The sequence below is a fragment of the Mastomys coucha genome, unplaced genomic scaffold, assembly GCF_008632895.1.
Source record: "Mastomys coucha isolate ucsf_1 unplaced genomic scaffold, UCSF_Mcou_1 pScaffold13, whole genome shotgun sequence".
Lineage (NCBI taxonomy): Eukaryota > Metazoa > Chordata > Mammalia > Rodentia > Muridae > Mastomys > Mastomys coucha.
In genome coordinates this window covers 78397081-78417664 of record NW_022196895.1, presented here as the reverse complement: position 1 = coordinate 78417664, position 20584 = coordinate 78397081, and the positions used below count along the sequence as shown (strand labels likewise).

Genomic DNA, 20584 nt, shown 5'->3' with positions numbered 1-20584 from the left:
TTCTCAGATTTGAGGGGGAGTTGGCCCTGCCTGTCAGGCCTCTAGGCCTCCTCCTCCCAGGAAGGCAGCCCTGGCTTAGAGTATCCTGGCTTCCTGACTATGGTCACTGTGGTCATTGAGTGCTATAGAACTGCCCAGAGTGGGAGCTTTTATGTATATGAGTACACTGTAGCTGTCTTCAGACACACCAGAAGAGGGCATCGGATCCCATTACAGATGGCTGTGAGCCACCCTGTCCTTGCTGGGAACTGAACTCCGGAGCTCCAGAAGAGCAGCCAGTGCTCTTAACCACTGAGCCATCTCTCCAGCCCGAGGGGAGCTTTCATTAGGGGAAATCTGGGACTTGGTTCAGAGTCAAAACCTGACCTGGGTACTCATATTCCTTCAAGATAGACCTCACTTTTGGAGTTCCCTGGGAAGGACCCAGGACATCTCCGAGCTCTAGTCTTCACCTCAAGGTGACCTTTTTAGAGCTACGTTGTGAGGTTTTCTACACCAGGCTGGCACTGTTATATAAAGCTGCCAAGTTGGCTTGTGCCGGACCTACGCTCCATGCCTGCCATGAGCTCCACCACCATGTCACCAGATATGAGGTAAGTGGGCACATCATCCCCTTACACCATGGATAAGGAAACCATGTCTCAGAGGTCAGGAGCTGAGGCCACAGACTTACCAAAAAAAAAAAAAAAAAAAGACCCTGACATCTCTCACTGGGTCTGTATGATTCTAGCACCTCTGCAGGTAATTGCAGGTCCCTTCCTGGGTTGTTCTGGGTCCCCTTGAGTGATGTTGGTGAGGCTCCCTCAGGGGGTTCCTCTCAGCTACTTCTACATACGGGTGCCATTCACTTCTACCTAGCTGGAGACCCAGGTCAGGGGTCCACCTGACTTTCATCTCTAGGGAGAGAAGAGACACAGTATGGGCTCACAGTGAGGCCCAGGGAACGCCTGTGCTTAGCACAACAGCATCGTTTAAAAAGACTCTTGGCCTCACATTAACTCCCTAAGATGCCCAGAGGGAAGGCAGAGCTCTGTTGGCTAAAGCAAAGGAGAGAAGGTAAGTTGTGGGTGGAGGAAGTCACTGAACCCTTGGGTAAGCTCAGCTGGGGATTCTGGAATTTGTCTTTCTGCTAACACTCTTCCTGACCCCTGGCATTACCCTGGGGACACGGTTTGGCCTGGAGGAGTGGGGCACAGTGAACAGAGAGCACGGCTCCAGGCCCCCACTTCCCACAGAGGTGCCCAGGTGTTTCCCGTGGTAGGAATGTTACATTACCAGCTTAAAGATTTTGGAAAGCGTGCCCTGGGCGTCGTAGGCCCCCTTGAATCCCTTGTGAGCCGATTTATAGTCGGAAGCTCTGCCTCCGTAGCCAAATCCTGGCTTCTGCCCCTCGGCCCCCTGCAAGAAAAGACCAGAGCTCAGCGTCTGCTCAGAGCTGCCACCAGGGACTACCCAGCAGGGCACCAGCCACCAGGTGGCATCCGTGAATCATCCAGGAGCAAGAGCAGCACGGAGCTCTGATGGGGAGGGCCTAAAGAAGTGCCAGTCCCCAAGTCCATCTGTGGGTGTTGCTGGAGAGCAAAAGGCCTGGGCCAGGGGTGCTGAATATTCCAGGGCACAAGTGCCCAACCTTACAGACAGCTGCGGAGCTCCATGCCAGGGCATCCTTGTGAGAAAAAGGCAAGCATCTCTTAGATTCCCAACAAGGGCCTCCACCCTCATCAGCAGAGGAAGCACACCAAAGGTGCTGGAGCCCAGGGGTCAGGAGTGTCACCCTCTGCCTGGCCCTTAAGTTTTTCTCTGCTGGTCTTTCACAGCTCAGATTCTGCCTTCCCATGCCCTGTGCCTCAGAGGAGGAGGAGGAGGAAGAAGAAGAGGAGGAGGAAGAAGAGGAAAAGGAGGAGGAGGAAGAGGAGGAGGAGGAAGAAGAGGAAGAAGAGGAGGAGGAGGAAGAGGAGGAAGACAAGGAGGAAGAGGAAGAGAAGGAGGAAGAGGAGGAGGAAGAGGAAGAGAAGGAGGAAGAAGAGGAGGAAGGGGAAGAGGATGAGGAAGAAGAGGAGGAAGAGGAGGAAGAAGAGGAGGAGGAGGAAGATGAAGAGGAGGAAGAAGAGGAGGAAGAAGAGGAGGAAGAGGAAGAGAAGGAGGAAGAAGAGGAGGAAGGGGAAGAGGATGAGGAAGAAGAGGAGGAAGAGGAGGAGGAAGAGGAAGAAAAGGAGGAGGAAGAAGAGGAGACGGAAAAGAAAGAGACTGTGAACTCTAAAATTTACCTTTCCCAAAGTAAAAGACCGATTTCCCAGTCTTTGGTCCAGAGCAGCCTCTCAATGGCGTGGCCTAGATTCATGTTTATCTGGTGCCATGGGCTGCTGACACTGTGCAGGACGTAAGCTGAACCTGAGAGCAGCTCCTCCCTCTTTCTAGGTGGGTGATGTGGGCAGGTGTGCGAGTCTCAGTTTCCTATACACTGAAATTGGTACTGACCTTTCATTCACAGGATGAGGCAGGGTCATAAGTGCCCTACTTTTGCATTTGTGTCCTTATGGAGTTAGCCACTAAGGAGAACAGGCACCCATCCTCCTGCATCCACTGGTCCACAGTCCCTCTCACTCTGTGGATGATGGGCAGTGAGACCTGGGATGTAAGACTCTCTGGATCTCATTGTTGGCTTATCTACAAAGGATGCTCTCTATAACCCTGAGTGATGACACTGGGATTTTGGGTAAGGTTCTCATCAAGCCTCAGTGTGAAGGTTAGCAGGCCGACCAGAAAGACTCTGTCTGCGTCAGAAAGTCCAGCCCCAAGGGTTTGACAAAAGGAACTAGGAAAGCACTGCCCCTATTAATAGCTCCAGCATCAGGACCAGCCACCAGCCTGAGCCTCACCTAGCACCTCCCTACTAACAGCTCCCGCATCAGGACCAGGCTCCAGCTCCAGCATCAGGACCAGCCACCAGCCTGAGCCTCACTTAGCACCTGTCTCAATGTTCCATGCTGATTCACACAGCAGGCATGAAGCAAGACAGATGTTGAGAAGCAACCCAGCCACCTACCATCTGAGACGTGCCGAGGGCAGGATTAAGACACCCAGGCACTTCCACGTACTTGGCCTTCTCGGGCAAGATGGAAGCTAGACCCTGGCCATGTGAGCCAACGTTCTCCCCGGATTCCAGCTACTCACATCATTCCCTCTCTTTAGCCTGTGTTCAGGCCAGACTAGGGCCCCTGGCTGTCAGGAGGCTGTTTCAGTTTCAGGTGTTCTATTGGGGTGAGGAGTGGGGACAAGAGGGGTACAAGCTCTAAGCTGCATGTGTGCCTGGGGCCAGCCAGAGCCACCCATGCATCCTGGAGGTTTCTTGGACTCCCTGGAGGTTTCTTGGACTCCCGGATACCACAGGGAAGGGCTGTGGCACTTGGGGAGTGTAGCACCAAGCATCCAGGCAACTAGGAGGCAGAAACAGGCTTTTCTGGATGAACTCTAGGTCCCAGAGGATGGCCTTTCTCCCAAACCAATAATTTCTGAGACCCGAACAGCTCAACTTTCAGATCAACAATGAGGGACTTTCCGAGTGGATTTCAACTTGGAAAACAGACAGGACCAAGACACGGACAACAGAGTTCTGAGAGAACAAGGAGGAGTTTCTGAAAGTCCAGACAAGAAGGTCACCCTGAGAAGAGGTGATGAAAACTGGAAGGAACTTGGGACCAAGAGAGACCCAAAGTGGAGACTGCAGAGAGGCACCAAGACCTTGCTGGCTTGCCGGTGGGCCAAAGGGCCTCCCTCCTTCCCTCACAATGTGTTTCCACAAAGCCCTGACAACCTGTGCCTAAGACATAGGCAGCAGTAGTTAAAATAAGAATTCTGGCTGAAAACAGACGCTGTCCTTCATATCATCCCTCTCCCTGCTGGCACAAAATGAAACGCAGAAAGAGGCCATGGGTGGGGACTGGGTAGACACCTTGTTGTCACCAGTTCGGAAGATTTGCCAAGTGAAAAAAAAAAAAAAGGTACATTTACATCAAGTGGTTCATCGTTCAGTATGAGGACATTTGGGAACGGTCCAGGAGTTCCACAAATTTCCTCGGTCTTTCAAGCAATCCTTCCTCTTATATCTCTTCCTCTGTTTACCCTATTTTTACTTTTTGAGACAGCAGGCCTCTGCCTACCAAGTACTGGCATTACAGATGTGTGCCCGTGCTTGACTTTGTCTTCTACATACTTTTGTTTCTACTGGTTCTTCTTCATCCCCCTCCTCCCTCTTCCCTCCTCCCCTCTCACCTCATCTCTTGTGTGCTGTTTTGTTGGCACAAATGGGCTCTGTACCACACTGCCCATAAACAGACAACCTCTCGCCCCACCCCACCTCTGGCTAACAGGCTGGTGTTTGTGGATCTGTGTAGCTCTGAAAATTGCAGCTATTTAACAATAAAAATCTAGTATTTGCTAGCAGCTGGGGTCAATATACTTGGTTAGGACACATCAGTAAGCATTTTAAATTGGCATAGACATCGAAACTTGCTAATATTTAGAAGCCAAGCTGTTCGGCCGATTAAAACCATCATTGAAACCTTGATCTTGCGTCTACAAACTTAAAACCCTTAAGGAATCTTTCTTGGTGGTTTAGTGGCCTGGTGTTAGATACCACTAACACACAAACAAAACCCCAGATCTTCTGGATTAATGAATTACTAGAAATGAAACAACTGAGTTTAGCATCATTCTTTGCATCAGCAATACTGTTTTAAGGGGTGGCCAGCATTGTATTTGGTCTGCATCAGCAATACTGTTTTAAGGGGTGGCCAGCATTGTATTTGGACTGCTGGGTCTTGCGATATGGCCCTTCCTTGGGAAGGAGCTCAGAATGCTTGCAGGGAGGAGGTACAGGGCTTTGCAATGCCCAGGATTCAGCCTGGCAGCCATCCACACTGAAAGACTTCATGCCTGCCTGGAATAGAAAACAGCCTGCCAAGCATGGCGGGCGAGCTGGGCTGGGTAGGACGGAAAAGGCGAGTGTTAAGCAACCGAAAGAACTTAGAAGTCAGTGGGCTGCGGGCTGCGCGGGCTGCAGGGCATGAGGAAGCAGAGAAACGCGGTCATCACCTACCCAGCTAAATCTGCTGAGGGACAGTCCTCTCCCCTGTGAGGAAGAGAAAGAAACAGTGACGACAGAAACACTGACGTGTTGATCGCCCGGGACAAAGTCCTGAAACCAACACGAACAACCAGATGGCATTCTTCCCCCAAGAGGAGCAAGGTCCCTCAAATGCATCCCATTCAGGGACAGCCAGGCCCACTCGAAGCTCCAAGACCAGGATGTGAGTCCCAGCTCAGGGGACACTGCTTGGAAGCACTGGCCATGAATGCATAGCTGGAAAACTGGATGCATCCCTGTCCCAGTGGGAGCCGCCGGGAGCAAGACTTGGGCGGATTCAGGGAGCCTTAGGCCCAGTTTCTTTTGGAACCCATTTTGGGATTTCGGGGTAATCATATGAATGAACCCTCAATGAATCAGAACATCTAAGGCCTTACCTTTCCTTGGGATGGAGGTGGTGTGCGAGGTGTCACCTGGAAGACAGAGAGGGGTGGGCTGCAGCAACTCACTTTCCTGTAGGAAGTTCACGCCCTCCCAGAGGCTCCCACTAGTTCATGTCCACAGACACGGCTTCAGTCTATTAGGCATCAGAAGCCAGCACATGTCTCTATATCATGCCCTTCCTGGGGCTGGCAATGGCGCCTCTACTGATGTTCACTTTCAACATAATGCCCCATTTTTAAAAGCTCATGTGTCTGTGTATAGGCACGTGAGTGCAGGCGTCATGGAGGCCACCGGCTGGATTGGGGCTGGGGCTATAGGCAGTTAGGAGCCACCAGCATGACTGGAGGGAATTGAACCCTGATCCTTTGCTGGCTAGTCTTATGCCAACCTGACGAAAGATAGAATCGTTTGGAAAAGGGGAGTTTCATTTGAGAAAACGTCTCCATATGATTTGCCTACAAATCTGTAGTGTATTTTCTTTTCTAATTTATGACTGGTGTGAGAGAGCCCAGGCCACCGTGGGCGGGGTCATCCCTGAGGAGGAGGTCCTGGGGTATTTAAGAAAGCAGGCTGAGCAAGCCATGAGGAGCAAGCCAGGAAGGAGCCTTTGCTCAGGGAGTCTACTTCAGTTTCTGCCTGCAGCTTCTTGCTCTGAGTTCCTTCAGTGAGGGACTGGGATGCGGAAGGGAAGTAAGCTCTTTCCTCCTCTGGTTGCCTTGGGTCATGGTGTTTCATCACAGCCACAGAAAGCCAGCCTAAGACGAGTCCTATGCTCTAGTAACTGCTGAGCAATCGCTCCAGCCCTTCACCATTAGTTTAAAAAAGACAACTTTATTGTGGTTGTTTGAATGAGAGTGGCCCCCAGAGGCTCATATATGTGAGTGTTTAGTGTCTAGTTGGTAGAACCATTAGGAGGTGTGGCCTTGTTGGAAGAGGTGTGTCACTTGGGGGCATTCCCACTCATTGCTCTATCTACTATTTATCTACTATCTACTATCTATCTATCTATCTATCTATCTATCTATCTATCTATCCATCTACCTACATACCTATCTATTATCTATCTATCTATCTATTATCTATCTATCTATCTATCTATTATCTATCTATCCTCTATCTATCACCTATCATATCTATCTACCTATCTATCTACCTACTATCTCTGTATCTATCAGCTATCTGTCATATCTATCTATCTATCTATCTATCTATCTATCTATCTATCTATCTACATACCTATCACTATCTCTATCATGTGTCTATTTATCATCTATTTATCATATCTATCTACCTATCACTATCTCTATCTATCTACCTATCAATCTATCTATCTATCCGTCCGTCCGTCTGTCCATCTCTTACCTAGCTATCGTATCTCTCTTTCATCTCTGTATCTCTCTCTATCATCGATCAATCATCTACTAGTCATCTCTCTATGTATCTCTGTCTGTCTCCCCATCCTCACATCTCTGCCTCATGGTCCTGTCTGAAAATGCAATCTCTCAGCTACGGCTGCAGCACCATGTTCCCTGCCATGACTCACCCTCTGAACTGTAAGGCCCAAAGAACCGCTGTCTTCCATACCCTGCCTTAGTCGTGGTGTCTTATCACAACAATAGAGAGGTAACTAAGTCATTTATCTTGTGGAAGAGTTTAGATTTACGCAGAAATGGTAATGAAATCACACATTTCCCCTATACCCATAGGGCATTCCCACACATCTGCTCAGCTTCTGCTGGTTCGCATCAGCATTGATATGATTTGCTTGTTCTAAGTGATAAACAAACACTGGGGCATTATCATAATCATCATCATCATCATCACCACCACTACCACCACCATGACCATAATCATCATCATCATCTGGATACATCAAGGTTTACTCTATGTAGCACACATCCTATGTGCATTGACAAATGGCATGTGTCTTATGTTACAATGCCACACAGATCAGTTCTGCTGGCCTGAAGCACCCTGCATTTCTCTGTTCATCCCCCAGTCCCACCATTTTCATTTCTCAGGGTCACAAAGTCTGTATTTTTAATCAAACACCTACTAGGTGATTTCAGGAAAATTAAGTTCTTATTAAAATACACAGGTATTTTTGTTTTAACACAGCAGATGTACCCAAGAGTCTCCTTTGGGATCTGGGATGACCCAGGTCCTGCCGAGGGTGATGCCCCTCAAGCCAGTGGCACCCTGAGAAGGATTCATGGAGATTAGGTATGAGCTAAGATCTCTCTTGGATCCACAGCCTTTCCCTTGATGATTTCTTGGGTCCCCTGGGCACGGTCACTTACAATGTTCTTGAAGAAGTGGACTACTGGGTTCTCATCTTGAGTCCGGCCGTGCTGCGACTTCTGGGGCAGGGAGCCATAATGGGTAGTTCTTGTGTGTGAGTCCTAAAAGAGAGAAGTGTGCAGCTGAGGATGGAGAGGGTGTAGGTGGGCCACGTCTGTCCTTCTGAGGAAGATGAGTCTCTACTCTTAGCATCCTGGGATTAGGAAGGTTCTGGTGTGCCACTGGATAGCTGCATCAGGCTGGGGCTTAGTGGAGCATGCCTGGTGCGTAACCACAGTTTGCCGGGTGGCTACTCTATTTCTGAAGCCATCACTGGCAGAGGGAGGGTTGTGGCATCATGAGCTAGCCTCTTCGCCTCATGCCACTGTGGTTCTCAGTCTGCCGATAGAGAGCTATCACTTTCCCATCTCGAGTCAGATGGAAGTAACACCTGCACTGAGTGTCCATCTGGACCGAGAACTCACAACCCACAGCACCAAAAGGTTCTAGGCCAGTGTATACAGCCAATAAGATAATCTAGCAAGCACATGGCCGGTGATTTATCCCTAGTGAGTGCAAGATCAGAGGAGAGACTGAAATAGCTCTGCTTTCTCCTGATGCTGCCCTCCTGGCTGTCCACTCTGTACCTGTGCTCAACATAGGGGACATGCACGGCGCAACAGAAACCGTCTACATCTAACCGGGAATCCTTGGAAAGACGCTGTGAGGGGACTTTACCACATCACCGTTCTCAGAGAGCAACAGACGGAGGAGACCATACAGGTTTCCTCATTTTTCCCGCCTTTGCTCCCAGCACTCAGTCAGAGTCACCCTTGTGCTCTGAGGAACCTCAGCCAAACAGCCTCAGGAAGGACAACGGGAGTGACATGCATAGCCTGTCTGCAGGGGTCACAGTTGTGTGTCTGGGATGGCCATCCAGTCACTTGAAGCATCCATCCTGCCTCTCTGTGCTTGGGTTGGGAGAGCCCTCTGGGGAGTTTGCCACTAGAAAAGGCAAGAGCTGCTTCTCACGAGCTAGGGAGGCTGTAAGGCTGTACGTAGTGGGCGTGGCTCCGTGGTGAGAACTGGAGCTGCACGGGTGCCATTTGCCTAACACTTGGCCTTCTTCCGGGTCGGCTATATCACGATCCTCACGAGGAACCAAGCAGCTAACATAGCTTTACCCTCTGCGTTGTATGTCTACTCTACGTTGGAAGTGATCCTAGCTGTGGGTTTGATCTCTCCCCATCACCCACTTCTGACATCACAGACCTTTAACATAGTTCTTGTCCTCCTCCTCCTCCTCCTCTCTCTCTCTATTGCGCAGGGACCAAAGCTCACCTCTTCCCAGGGACCATATTCTAAATTTGCTCACTCTTCCAAGCCAAGCTCTGCATCCCCTCCCCCACTCCAGCCTGGATTTTCTAAATGGCTTCCCTTTCTTCCTCTCCTTTCCCATCCTTCTTCCTCTGACAGTGAGCTCACACCCTGAAAAACGCTTAAGGGCCGTGACTCTTCACTTCACACATGCCCAGCGGCCTGCCGTGGCTACAGAATGGCATTCACTCTGCCTCAGCTGCCATGAGGAGAAGACAGACCTTCCCAGACTGCCACACGTATGCTCTGCTGTCTCCTTATCAGCTAGCTGCCTCTTGGCAATGCCACAGCTGTGGAGGCTCAGCTTGGAGAACCCTCTGGCTAATGTGGGTACCCGGAGACTGATTATCCTTCTAGGCACATCCGGTCACCCTGCAACAGTAAATCAGACCCCAAAGTTTGACACCACCTGGAACACTGTTAGGAGCATGAACAGACAAGTTGCAGACTGGGAGAAAATATTTGCAAATCATGTATGAAAAAGAAAGACTCAAACACAAAAGTATGTTTAAACAAAAACTAAATCTTCAAAACTCAGAAGTGAGTAAATTGATTAAAACACTTGGACAAATGTTTCACCAAAGATACATGAGGGAAAAAATCACCACGGCAGCTGCTCCATATCAACAGCCATGAAGATTGTGCAAACAGCCGCCATGAGATGCTGCTATTACCCACCTGTTCAGATGGCTAAGAAAAAAACATGATAATACAAGTGTTGGCTAGTACAGGGAGCAACTGGAACTCTATACAAAATAATGAAGTCACTGGGAAAAGCAACTTGGCAGTTTCCTACAGCACCGATTGAGAATATGTTTATGGTATGGTTCTGCAGTCCCATTTCATGCTTTGATGAATGAAAGAGAAATGCTATATTTTTTAAAATAATTTTTTTTTGCATTGAATATGTTGAGTGAAAAGATATATATCTTTTGAAGGAAAACAATTTAAATCTTAGGTGAAAAACTTACATTCACTCGAAGCCTGCACTTGAAGGTTTGTAGAACTTTTTAATCCCTGCAAACTACAAGAAACTCAGATGTTCTTCATCAAGAGAATCAACATAGCCTGACAGTGCTCACTCAATGGAATACGACTTAGCCATAAAATGAACATTTGGAAAACGTAATGAGACATCTCTTCATCATGCTGCATGCAAGAAGCCATCCACAAAGATTTCACATATACTACTTTTTATGTGATATTCTTGAAAGGTCTATCCTATGGGAAGGGAGACTAGAGCAGAGGTGGCTGTAGTTAGGAAATGAAGGAAAGGGGGTTGTGTACACAAAGAAAGGGGTGGTCTTAGGTTGATACATGTTTATGGTAGTAGTTATAAATGTTTATAAATCTGTTCACACATGTAGAACACAAAGTGAGTCTACTTTGCTGTATATTCGTTTATAAAATAAAACAGGCCCATTTGACATGGTTTATAATTGCACAGTGTGCATTGGAGCTATTACACTCTTGTGAGTTTTCCCACCAGAGCCTTCGTGGGAAGGGAGCCCGAGCCTCGCTTCCACCCTGGAGCTTTTCTTACAGGTCACTCTTGCTTAGTTAGTGACAATGGCTTACTCCACATGCTGGGATGGATATTCCAGATTTTCTCGGTGTCTGCCAGAGGACACTGGTGATGGGCAAGGTCACCCACAAGGTCACCCACAGGCTTGTGCGCTGGCATCTATGGGAGGAAGGACTTTCATCTCTTAGCTTTTTACTAGTTATATACACGTCTGTATTCTCTGGCAGATACAACCTTGCTGTGCTCATGAGGTTAAGCGAAGAGCCCGCAGTGGAGGTTTTAGTGTTGTTCCCCGCATGTCCACAGCAGAGCATCTCCCTTGTAGGTTACTAACAGCCATTGTAACAACATCGGTTCTCCACCAGCAAGAAGGGCCCCAGAGCCAAGGCCATGGTTGCTGGCCTGCCCATGACTCCTGGAATCCGAGTGAGTTGGTGGCCGTGCCATCTGGCTCCCCAGATGCCAAGGCCTGGGCAGTGAACCCCATGGTTGTGTTTGAGGCTGAGCATATGATACAAGTGAGGGTCTGCAAAACTCATCTTTTTTTAAAAAAATAAAAAGTTCCACTGTTTAGAAAATGGTGTCTACTTACAAGAAGGCGTTACATACGTGACGGCTCTTCCATAGGTCAGCCAAGACTGCAAATGGCTTTAAAAGGATTTTAAAAGGAAATCCTACTGCACAGCTTTCTCTTTGCCTATTTTTCCTCTTTTCTTAGTGTTATGTCAGGAACTTCATTTTGTGTCAATACAGCTATGCACAGTATTAATAAGCAAAGATGGCAAACGTATGAAGCGACATAAAGTAAAATTATGATGAATCATTCTAGAACTATGGAAGGGAACCCTGGCCAACCACATCATTGATTTCTAAGATCCATACTTCTCCATTAGCCTGTTGGTACTATTTTTGAAAAATTCCAATTTCCCTCAGTGGGGAACAGTGTCTCCCACCAGCAGGGGGCCACTGGAAAGGTCTGCTGAGGTCTGGGAAGGGGTGTTCTTGTGTTTTCCAACCTCTTGGAAGTTGGAAAGTTGGGTGGCTAAGCTTGGAGGTTCTGTCAGATGTCGGTGGTCATCAGACTGTGTGTCTGCTTGTTCTACGGAAGAGAAGAGACGTTGCTTCCTAAGAACAGCCTGAGACACATCAGGAACTTTAACAATAGCCATTTCACAAGGAAGTGAGCAGGGCTACGGTTTATGGTTAAGCAAAATAAAAGGATTCCCCTTCTTACTTTATTTCTGGCCTGAGAAGGGTCCCTGTTGCCTGGGATCCAGACCAGCATCACCCATGTTTTAGGGTTACACTTTCTTCTTTCTGCTGTCTCCAAGCAGATTCGTGTAAACAATGGGGAAAAAATTGACTCACGTTTAATCAGGAGATGCTATGTGCCTCCACTGACCTGAAGTCAAACCCTTCACCCAGCTCTACTGCCCTCCTCGGCTTCATTTGTAGGGAGAAACCAAGATGCCAAAGCCTTCCCACTGAGGCCCCTGGGTAGTCGAGGCCCAGTGCTGGAGATGACTGCAGAGAACCAGGTAGACTGGGTCTGGAGAGCATAGGAGGATCTCGTGGTTAGGGACAGACACAGGAAGGAGGCTGCTGGTCTGTTATACGGCAGGTCATAAGATGTGGGAGAAGAATGGAGTTTAAAATGATGGTCTTTACCCATTCATTTCAAAGTTTGCAGATTTATATTAGATTCTGAAGCTGTGGGCCAGAAAGAAATTGTTTGTATCTGAGGGAAAGAACAGAACAGATGGATGGAGTCCACCGGGCTTGGGAAATCCTAATTAAGCAGGTTTTGAAAATGCAGTCTCAGGCAAGGTTAAAGACAGGGTTTCCCATCCTGCCATCATCACTGGAAACGTTTCATTTCCATGGAGTTAAACTGTAGGAGCCTAACACCAGGCCTCAACACCAGCAGCTAGGAACTTTCTGTTCTGCTCATGGGAGGCGAAATCAAACCAAGTTATCTTTCGATATGCATTCCTTTCTTTCTTTTAGATTTAATTTTGAGCCCTGGTCCCATACACGTGGGACAAGCGCTGGACTGTCACTGGACAAGCGCTGTGACTGTTCCTTCGGAGCACAGCCTAGCACCACAGAATGTTGCACACATCTCAGCCACACGGTGGCGTCAGGACACTGCAGTCCCTCATTCTCACTAGGGCAAACTGGAGGACTTAGCTGTCTTAATTGAACTCAGGCGCTGCTCTGTATGTGTGGGCGGCAGCTCCGGCTTTGAGATACCTCTGTTTTTCAGAACAGCCCACGGAGTGAGTTTAGATTTGATACAATATTTTTTCCTCTGAGCAGGTGAAAGGGGAAAGCATGCCTCTCCTCTCATCCGCACTCCCAAGTCTGACACCCACAGAGCCTCTCTCTGACAGGACTGGCCTCTGCCTCCTCTACATGCTTTTGTGTTCGTTCACGCTCTCCATGCCTTGGAAATCTTGTGAACAGCTCTCCTCATCAACACTGTCTCCAGGGGAAGAAGGCCACGGATAGCTCCCTTCTTTCATGGTCTGATTGTCACATCTGTTTCCCACATGGGACTCAGCGGCAGGGTCAACAGCCAACCTCTCTGTGAACCATTTCAGGAAGGGGTCATGGCTGAAGTGAGTGCCATAGGCAACCAACACGCTTGACGATGGGCTCAGGATGGTGACGGAGCAGGTCTGCAGTGACGCCATCTTTCCTCACTTCTGACTCTCTATCCCCTGGCTGCCCAGATGCTGTGGCTGTCGCAGGGCATTTCAGCACGTGTCCCTCTCACCACTGACTGCCCCAGTTCTGGTTTACATCTCTAGAAGAAGCTGATATCCTTTGTCATCAAGCTGTTCCTAATAATTTCAGGAGACAGTGTTATCTCTCGTTTTTTTTCCTAGCAAGATCCATGCATTTTAAATTCTGGTGTCAGGGGTGATGTGTGGCCTCCCTCGTGTTTTAGTTCTTGGCTGAGTGCCCATGGGACAGAACATGTATGCATCACAGTCACCAATGCCAATGACTGATGAGACAGAGCCCCCTTCTTCATAGCAAGCTGGGCAGCATCCGTGTGGCGTTTGGACAGGTATGGGTAGGTGGAGACTTCAGGCTGCCCCCTAACTTCACTGTGTTGTATTTGCCCTCAGACACGGCAAGGCAGGGACGATGTCTGCTCTGGAGATAGCCTGGGACCACCGGTGTCCATCCTTATGTCCTTGGTGGGAGGAGGATGCTTTGCCACACATTCCAATGTTGGGTTCCCAAGTGTTTGGCCTGCAGCCACTTGTGAAGGGACAGCAACTCTGATACAGCTCCTTCATGCTGTTCCAGGACATGAAGGACAAAGATCGCTTGGCTTCCTCGGGCAACTTTGTGCCCCTCTTCTTTGGCAGTGTAGGGGTTAAATTTAGAATCTTCTGGATTTCTCCATTCCTTGGATGTGCACTTGAGACAGATTTGACTGTTTCAAAAAAAAACAGAGAGAGAACAAAAAACAGGGAGAGAGAGAGAGAGACAGAGACAGAGACAGAGACAGAGAGACAGAGACAGAGAGACAGAGAGACAGAGACAGAGACAGAGAGACAGAGAGACAGAGAGAGACAGAGAGAGGAGAGAGACAGAGAGAGGAGAGAGAGAGAGAGAGGAGAGAGAAAGGAGAAAGAGGAGAGAGAGAGGAGAGAGAGGAGAGAGAGAGGAGAAAGAGAGGAAGGAGAGAGGAAAGAGAGAGGGCGGGGAGAGAGAGAGAGGGAGAGAGGGAAAGAGGGAGAGAGGGAGAGAGAGAGAACATGCCCAGGCAATGCGAAGCACTTCCAGTGTTAACTGCTAGATGCTCTCCAGGCCTGGGTTTTCCTGGCTTCAGAGGGTCCAGCGATGATGCCTGCTTCCAGATCTCTCCTGGACAGTGGGTCCCCAGAAGAGCAGTGACCGAGGTGAGCAGAGGGCTCTGTGGCCTCTGCAGGAAGTCACAGCCCTGGCCGTGCTGCCTCTCAGCTTTGAGTAGGCCAGCAGCTTGGTGGCACCTTGCCCCAGCGTCCTGTAGTTCTGAGGCTTTGTCCCTGTTTCCTGGTGAACATGGTGGGAGGTGGGGAGGGTATCGATCTTAATACTCCCTTTCTTTACTGTTTCCAGGTACCCATGGCTTCCAATATGTCCGAAGTGTAATAGCGCATGGAAATAGCAAACAGAGGTCACAGAAAAAACACAGAGCAAACAGTACGTGGCATTTATCTGTGGAGATAGGGTCATGCTAAGTAGCTCCGGCTGGTCTTGAATCTGTGATCCCCCTTCAGTTACCTAGTGCTGGACTGCAGGAAGCACCCAGGTTTGTGGCTTTGGACCTTTGTGTCCATTTGTCCAGTGTGTAGGCAGAGTGCAGGGTAGGACCCAGGGAGGGTTCTTTGCAAGGAAGAGTGAGCAATAACAGGCTTTCCAGCAAGCAAAGGCCTTGGGCTCAGCGCAGGATGGGGTGCCGTACACACACCGCACCAAAAGGCTGGGCACTCAGGCAGGCGGTCGGCCTCTTGGCCTGGTCAGCGTTTGCCTCAGAGAGAGACACCGTGAGCAGCTACAACCCATCCAAATCTACCCAGAGCCACGTGTGGAGCAACCAGGGGGAAACTGGATTCACCAACCAGCAAGGCCGCTCCCAGCATTACTTGTGGGTAGCCCCTCTGTGTGGACAGCGCCTGCCTGACTGCAAGCTACACTTCCTGTGGGTGGGAGAGCTAAGGAGCCTAGCACCCGCTGAGGCGCTGCGTTCCAGAGGGAAGGACCCAGAGGTGTTATGTCATCCGATAGGAACCTCTCCTGAAGACAGGAGACCAGTGGGCAATGTTTGTTGTATCTTTTGCTTAACTGACACTCTCATTTATCAACTGAGGAAACAAACTCCTGAGCAGAAACAGAACTGCCCGAGGGTGGCAGCAGCACAGGATAGGTGGCCTTGGGAGCCTCGGGGGGCCTTCAGGTCAAGCACTGCACTCTGGGGCTGCTTGAGTGTTCCTAGAACAGGTTGGAAATGAACTACACAGAGATGAGACTGCCTATGTCACACCACGATGACTGGCCAGAGTCCTTGCTTGATTAGCACAAAGCTCTCTGGATACCTAACAGGCCTCTGGTCACAACAGCTTCACAAGTGAGCAAATCTAGCTCAGAGAAGGTCATAGCCCTGGCAGACTGGAAGGATGAGACCTAACCTTCAGGCTTTTGACAGAAGGTTCCAGAACCTCAGGGCTGATGGGGCTGAAGAGGGGTGGGCCTTTTGGGAAACCTCTGGGGTTGTTCACAGTGGTGATGGGGTATCCTGCCAGGGTGGCAAGAGCTGAGAAGACTTCCAAAGGAAGCAGAGACAAAGGACCTGGCGGTGTGGACAGGCAGTGGCGAATCCTGTCCACTGCTCCCTCAGGGTTCCTGCCGAGACGCACACAGGGGAACGGAAAGGCTATCCTTGTGGATAGGGTCTCCTTAGCTTCCGGCTTTGTTTATCATGTTCCCTTCAACAGAGCATGCTGCCTGCCTAGTGACAGTCCATGCCAGGCGCAGGCCTAGCAACTCACGATGCAGGAAGTGGGAGGAGGGCTACCCATATGGGATACATGTGACCTGTCTCTGTATCTTTCTTCTTTCTTTCTTTCTCCCTTTCTTTCTCCCTTTCTTTCTCTCTCTCTTTCTTTCTTTCTTTCTTTCTTTCTTTCTTTCTTTCTTTCTTTCTTTCTTTCTTTTTCTTTTCCTTCCTTCCTTCCTTCCTCCCTCCCCCTCTCTCCTCTTTCTTCCTCTCTCTCTCTCTTTCTCTCTCTCTTTCTTTCTTTCTTTCTTTCTTTCTTTCTTTCTTTCTTTCTTTCTTTCTTTCTTTTTGGTTTTTTGAGACAGGGTTTCTCTGTGTAACCCTGGCTATTCTGAAACTCACTCTGTAGACCAGGCTGGCCTCGAACTCAGAAATCCTCCTGCCTCTGCCTCCTCCTGAGTGAGGGATTAAAGGCATGTGCCACCACTGCCTGGCCCCTGTCTCTGCATTTCTCAGGAGTTGCTTCTCACCCTGAGCTCTGCACCTGTTCCTACTCTGGAACTTTTGCTTTTTGTTCTCAAAGGCTCTTCCTATTTGTCTCCTGCTCCTTCCCACTTACCCCCCAGGCTTCAAAGAATGAGCATGACCATCCCTGAAAAAAATGACTGGGTTTCTTAGAACAGATGAATGCTTAGCGGGGAGCCTTGTGCTTGAGGAGGTCATTAGCAGTGCTGGGACCAACTCTTACTGCGTGAGCTCTTTCACAGGAGACGGGTCTTTAGCAAACAGGGAGGAGGAGGAGGAGCAAGAGGAAGAGGAAGAGGGAAATGGAACATAGGAACATATAATATAGGGACATGCATGGATAACAGCCTTCCTACAGGCACAGACAGAGAAGTGCCTTTTGAGCACAGTAAGTAGCTACAGAGAGGGGAAGAAGCATGACCGGCCACACAGAGCCAGGATGACCAGCTTAGCAGTGGTCACAGTGTCCTCTGAGTTTTGACTCTGAGACAAAAGACAGCCTTCTATCTCTGTTTTCCCTCACAGTAGACAAGCAAACATTACTCACAGCACCTAATAACCACTGTCTGTTTTCCTTTGGTCCTAATGTGTGTTCTAGCTCGTTAGTTCAAACCCAGTTTGAACTAGAACGGAATTTACCAATAATAGATGCAAAGAGTGTCACACTGGGAAGCCATAGCATGTTTTAGCATCCTAGGAGAGAGTTCCCATCTCCTGATGCAGCAGTTCTGAACACTCCTAATGCTGCAACCCTTTAACACAGCTCCTCATGGTGTGCTGACCCCCAACCATAAAATTATTTTTGTTGCTCCATCATACTGTAATTTTGCTACTGTTATGAGTCATAATGTAAATACCTGGTATGCGGAGCATCTGATATATGAAAGGGTCACTTGACCCTCCCAAAGGGGTTGGAACCCACTGGTTGAGAAACATTGTTCTGATGTTTAGGATTTCCTAATGTTAACTTGCTATCCAGGCTGTGGCTTCCACCCAATGGCTTTATCTCCTTGACAAGCCCATTCATCTCAAGCCATTAGAATACATGCACAGAAAATTTAAACTATATGCATTTGAGATGAAGATGTAAAGAATAGGAGGGGCTGGCTTCTTTCTTTTGTTTTTGTTTTTGTTTTCGAGACAGGGTTTCTCTGTGTAGCCCTGGCTGTCCTGGAACTCACTCTGTAGACCAGGCTGGCCTCGAACTCAGAAATCCACCTGACTCTGCCTCCCAAGTGCTGGGATTAAAGGCATGCGCCACCACCGCCTGGCATGGGGCTGGCTTCTTTCTGCTAAAAGTAAATTTTAAAGGAGAAAAAGCAAGTATTCTGTTGATAGTTCCTTGCTGTCTGACTCCAGGGTTCCAGGCAGAAGCTCCATTCTCTATGCACAGGGTCTGCTTTCTGTAGCAGAGTGTCTCAAATCTGGAGGAGGGCAGGGTAGGCAGTGTCGGCGTCATTCAGGATGAGCCAAGTGCTCTATGGTTTGGTTCAGTCATCTAGCCCTGGGTACCACAAACCCCTTTATTCCCCTTAGGTGAAATACCTGCCATTGTTACAGGACTCACACCTGGTGCACTAGCAGCATGCTAAGTACAAAAGCAATGGGGCCAGGCGCTTGCTGGGCAGGTGCTGTTGCCCAAGACCATTCCTGGTTCAGGAAAGCCAAGCGGATGTAGAACCCAGCCGGTCCCAGAAAAGATGAATGCTGGAGACACGGGGCACCCTCAGCAACTATTCAGAGGAAGTACACAGGTAAAGCCGAGCACTAGTCTGTCATACCAGACAGCTTGCATGAGGCTTCCAGTCAGCCATATCACTTAAGAAACGACGCAACGCCCCAGGGCTCCCAGTACTGTCCACGGCTCGAGTCACATCTGCCAGGGTCCTGGGCTAGACTAACCTTGCTTTCCTCTGCGTCCTTCTCAGCCCTGGCCCCAGACTGACCCTTTTAGAGGCCAGTGGAAATGCTCCTCATCCTTCACGTCTCTACAGCAAGGCATGCGACAGTGCTTCCTCCAGCACCCAGTGCTTGTTCCCCTGGTCACCTACCTCAAGCCAGGTTCCCGTGCAAGCTTCTGTACAGTCTCATTGTGAAGCGTCTGACCCAGGAAGTCCAAAGCCTATGGTTACGGGCATCCTTCCTGCTGCCGACCTTGATTGCTGTGGCTCCCTTTTAATACCTTGCAGAAGAATTGTGTGGCCACCTGATCCCTAGGCAGCCTCCTGATAGGTGCTCCGTGGAGCATGGAGAATGAATGTCTACCATTTAGTTTTCAACCTTCCACTCTCTGCCTTTGAAAAAGACAGGTATCCAGATTCGTACGGCATGTACCTCCGTGTGACACAGTCACTGAGAGACACGATCTGTGTGGTGACATTCAGCTTGCATGAGGAGCAGTCCCAACTGCGCTTGACTGAAGGATCCCCTGTCTCTGCCCTCCGCAGTTTCACCCACAGTATATTAATGTGGTGCTTTTCATCCTGGGACATGAGGGCAGATCCCAACCATGCTATCTATGACACACTCAGAGGGACAGACGTCTGGGGACTAGACTTAAGGACACTTGCCATTTATGTTAAACTAGGCTGATATTTGGAGTGTTTGACATCTGTAGGAGCTTGCTTTCGAAGCAGGTAGGGAGCCTGGGCAGGCAGTCCCCGGGTAAGGCTGGTCCTTCCTGGCTTGTCCTCTTGCTGGCCTTTCCACATGTGTGGTATTACAGCAGGCCACACCACAAGCCCACAGCTTGTTTCCGTTACGGTGACCTGACAGTTCCACCCTGTCCTTGTGAGACTTTCACACCATAGACAGGGTCCCTACCTCTTATGTGGGTTTGGTTTTGAAATTTCTTTTTTGTTGTGTTGGTTCGGGGCCTTCTTTCCTGTCTTAGTTTGGACTTACAGATGCCCCGTAGACGTGTTGGATCCCCAGGGACACAGTGGATCCCCACCTATCCTAATGACCTTCTCAAAGGCCTGTCCACAGCCCTGAGAGCATCTCTCACACAGGTGACCCTTGGCTGGTGGTCAGCAGCCGCCACTTACCTTGTACATGTGGCACAGCCCAGGACGGCTGCGGGCATGAGAGGGCAGAGGGCTCCGGCTCTGCTTTAGCCAGGGTACCTGCCGAGGAGGACAGAGTGGGCCAGGTGAGTCCCATGTGGGCACTGCCTGCAGAGCCCCACAGTCCTCCGCAAACCTCTAGGATCAGCACTGCCGACCCCCAGCAGGCAAAGAAATGCTTTCCTGTCTGGTGCTGCGGAGGTGTTTGAAAACCTACTGTGGAACTCTAATGGAATGGCTTCGTTTTACACTGGCTTTTATTTGCAGGCCTTTTCCCTACTGGCAAATGTGGAGGCATTTGTGCTGGATTTCCAAGAAGGAATCAGCAATGGGTGGCACGCTCTCACCTTCTCAAGGCTTCTGCAGAGTACAGGGAGCCGATTTCAGGAGCTGCAGTGCTCAGGGTCGCTCTTGAGGTCACATGGAGTGAGTGACATTTTCTAGCCCACATTCTTTCTTGTTGGTGAAGCTCAGGGACTCCATATGCTTAGGAGCTTGCTTATTCCCCAGCACGGGTCATGTTAGCCTCAACTGTACTGCCACACTTCTTGTGACGTGGAGTGGAGTTTACTCCTGACTTAGAATATCCTATAAGTTATGAGAGAGTGTGCAGACATCAAGGAAGTTCAAGTAAGCTTCAAGAGAATAGAATCAGAGTGCCTGGACAAATTGTCCGCAGGAGATGTCTCTTTTTGACTGTTCACAGCAAAATAATCAGGAGAGGAGCAGGGAATGAAAGACAGGGAGTGTGAGAAATGGAGGGGGAGAAGAATGGGGGAGGGGAG

The 20584-nt window shown here is 49.4% G+C and overlaps 1 protein-coding gene across 9 annotated transcripts in view; it reads right to left on the bottom strand.

Annotated features, from left to right (window-relative positions):
* Mbp (myelin basic protein) overlaps positions 1–20584 on the bottom strand; it is a 118239-nt gene that overhangs the window by 5573 nt on the left and 92082 nt on the right. For 2 of the 9 annotated variants that reach the window (XM_031366146.1, XM_031366147.1), the window contains exons 5-9: positions 19782–19859; positions 7831–7932; positions 5524–5559; positions 5099–5131; positions 1276–1398 (exon numbers count right to left, since the gene is read on the bottom strand). In XM_031366146.1, the coding sequence (XP_031222006.1) occupies positions 1276–1398; positions 5099–5131; positions 5524–5559; positions 7831–7932; positions 19782–19859 (372 nt within the window). The remainder of the gene's footprint in view (positions 1–1275; positions 1399–5098; positions 5132–5523; positions 5560–7830; positions 7933–19781; positions 19860–20584) is intronic. The other 7 variants (XM_031366152.1, XM_031366148.1, XM_031366149.1 and 4 more) reach the window with 7 other exon arrangements.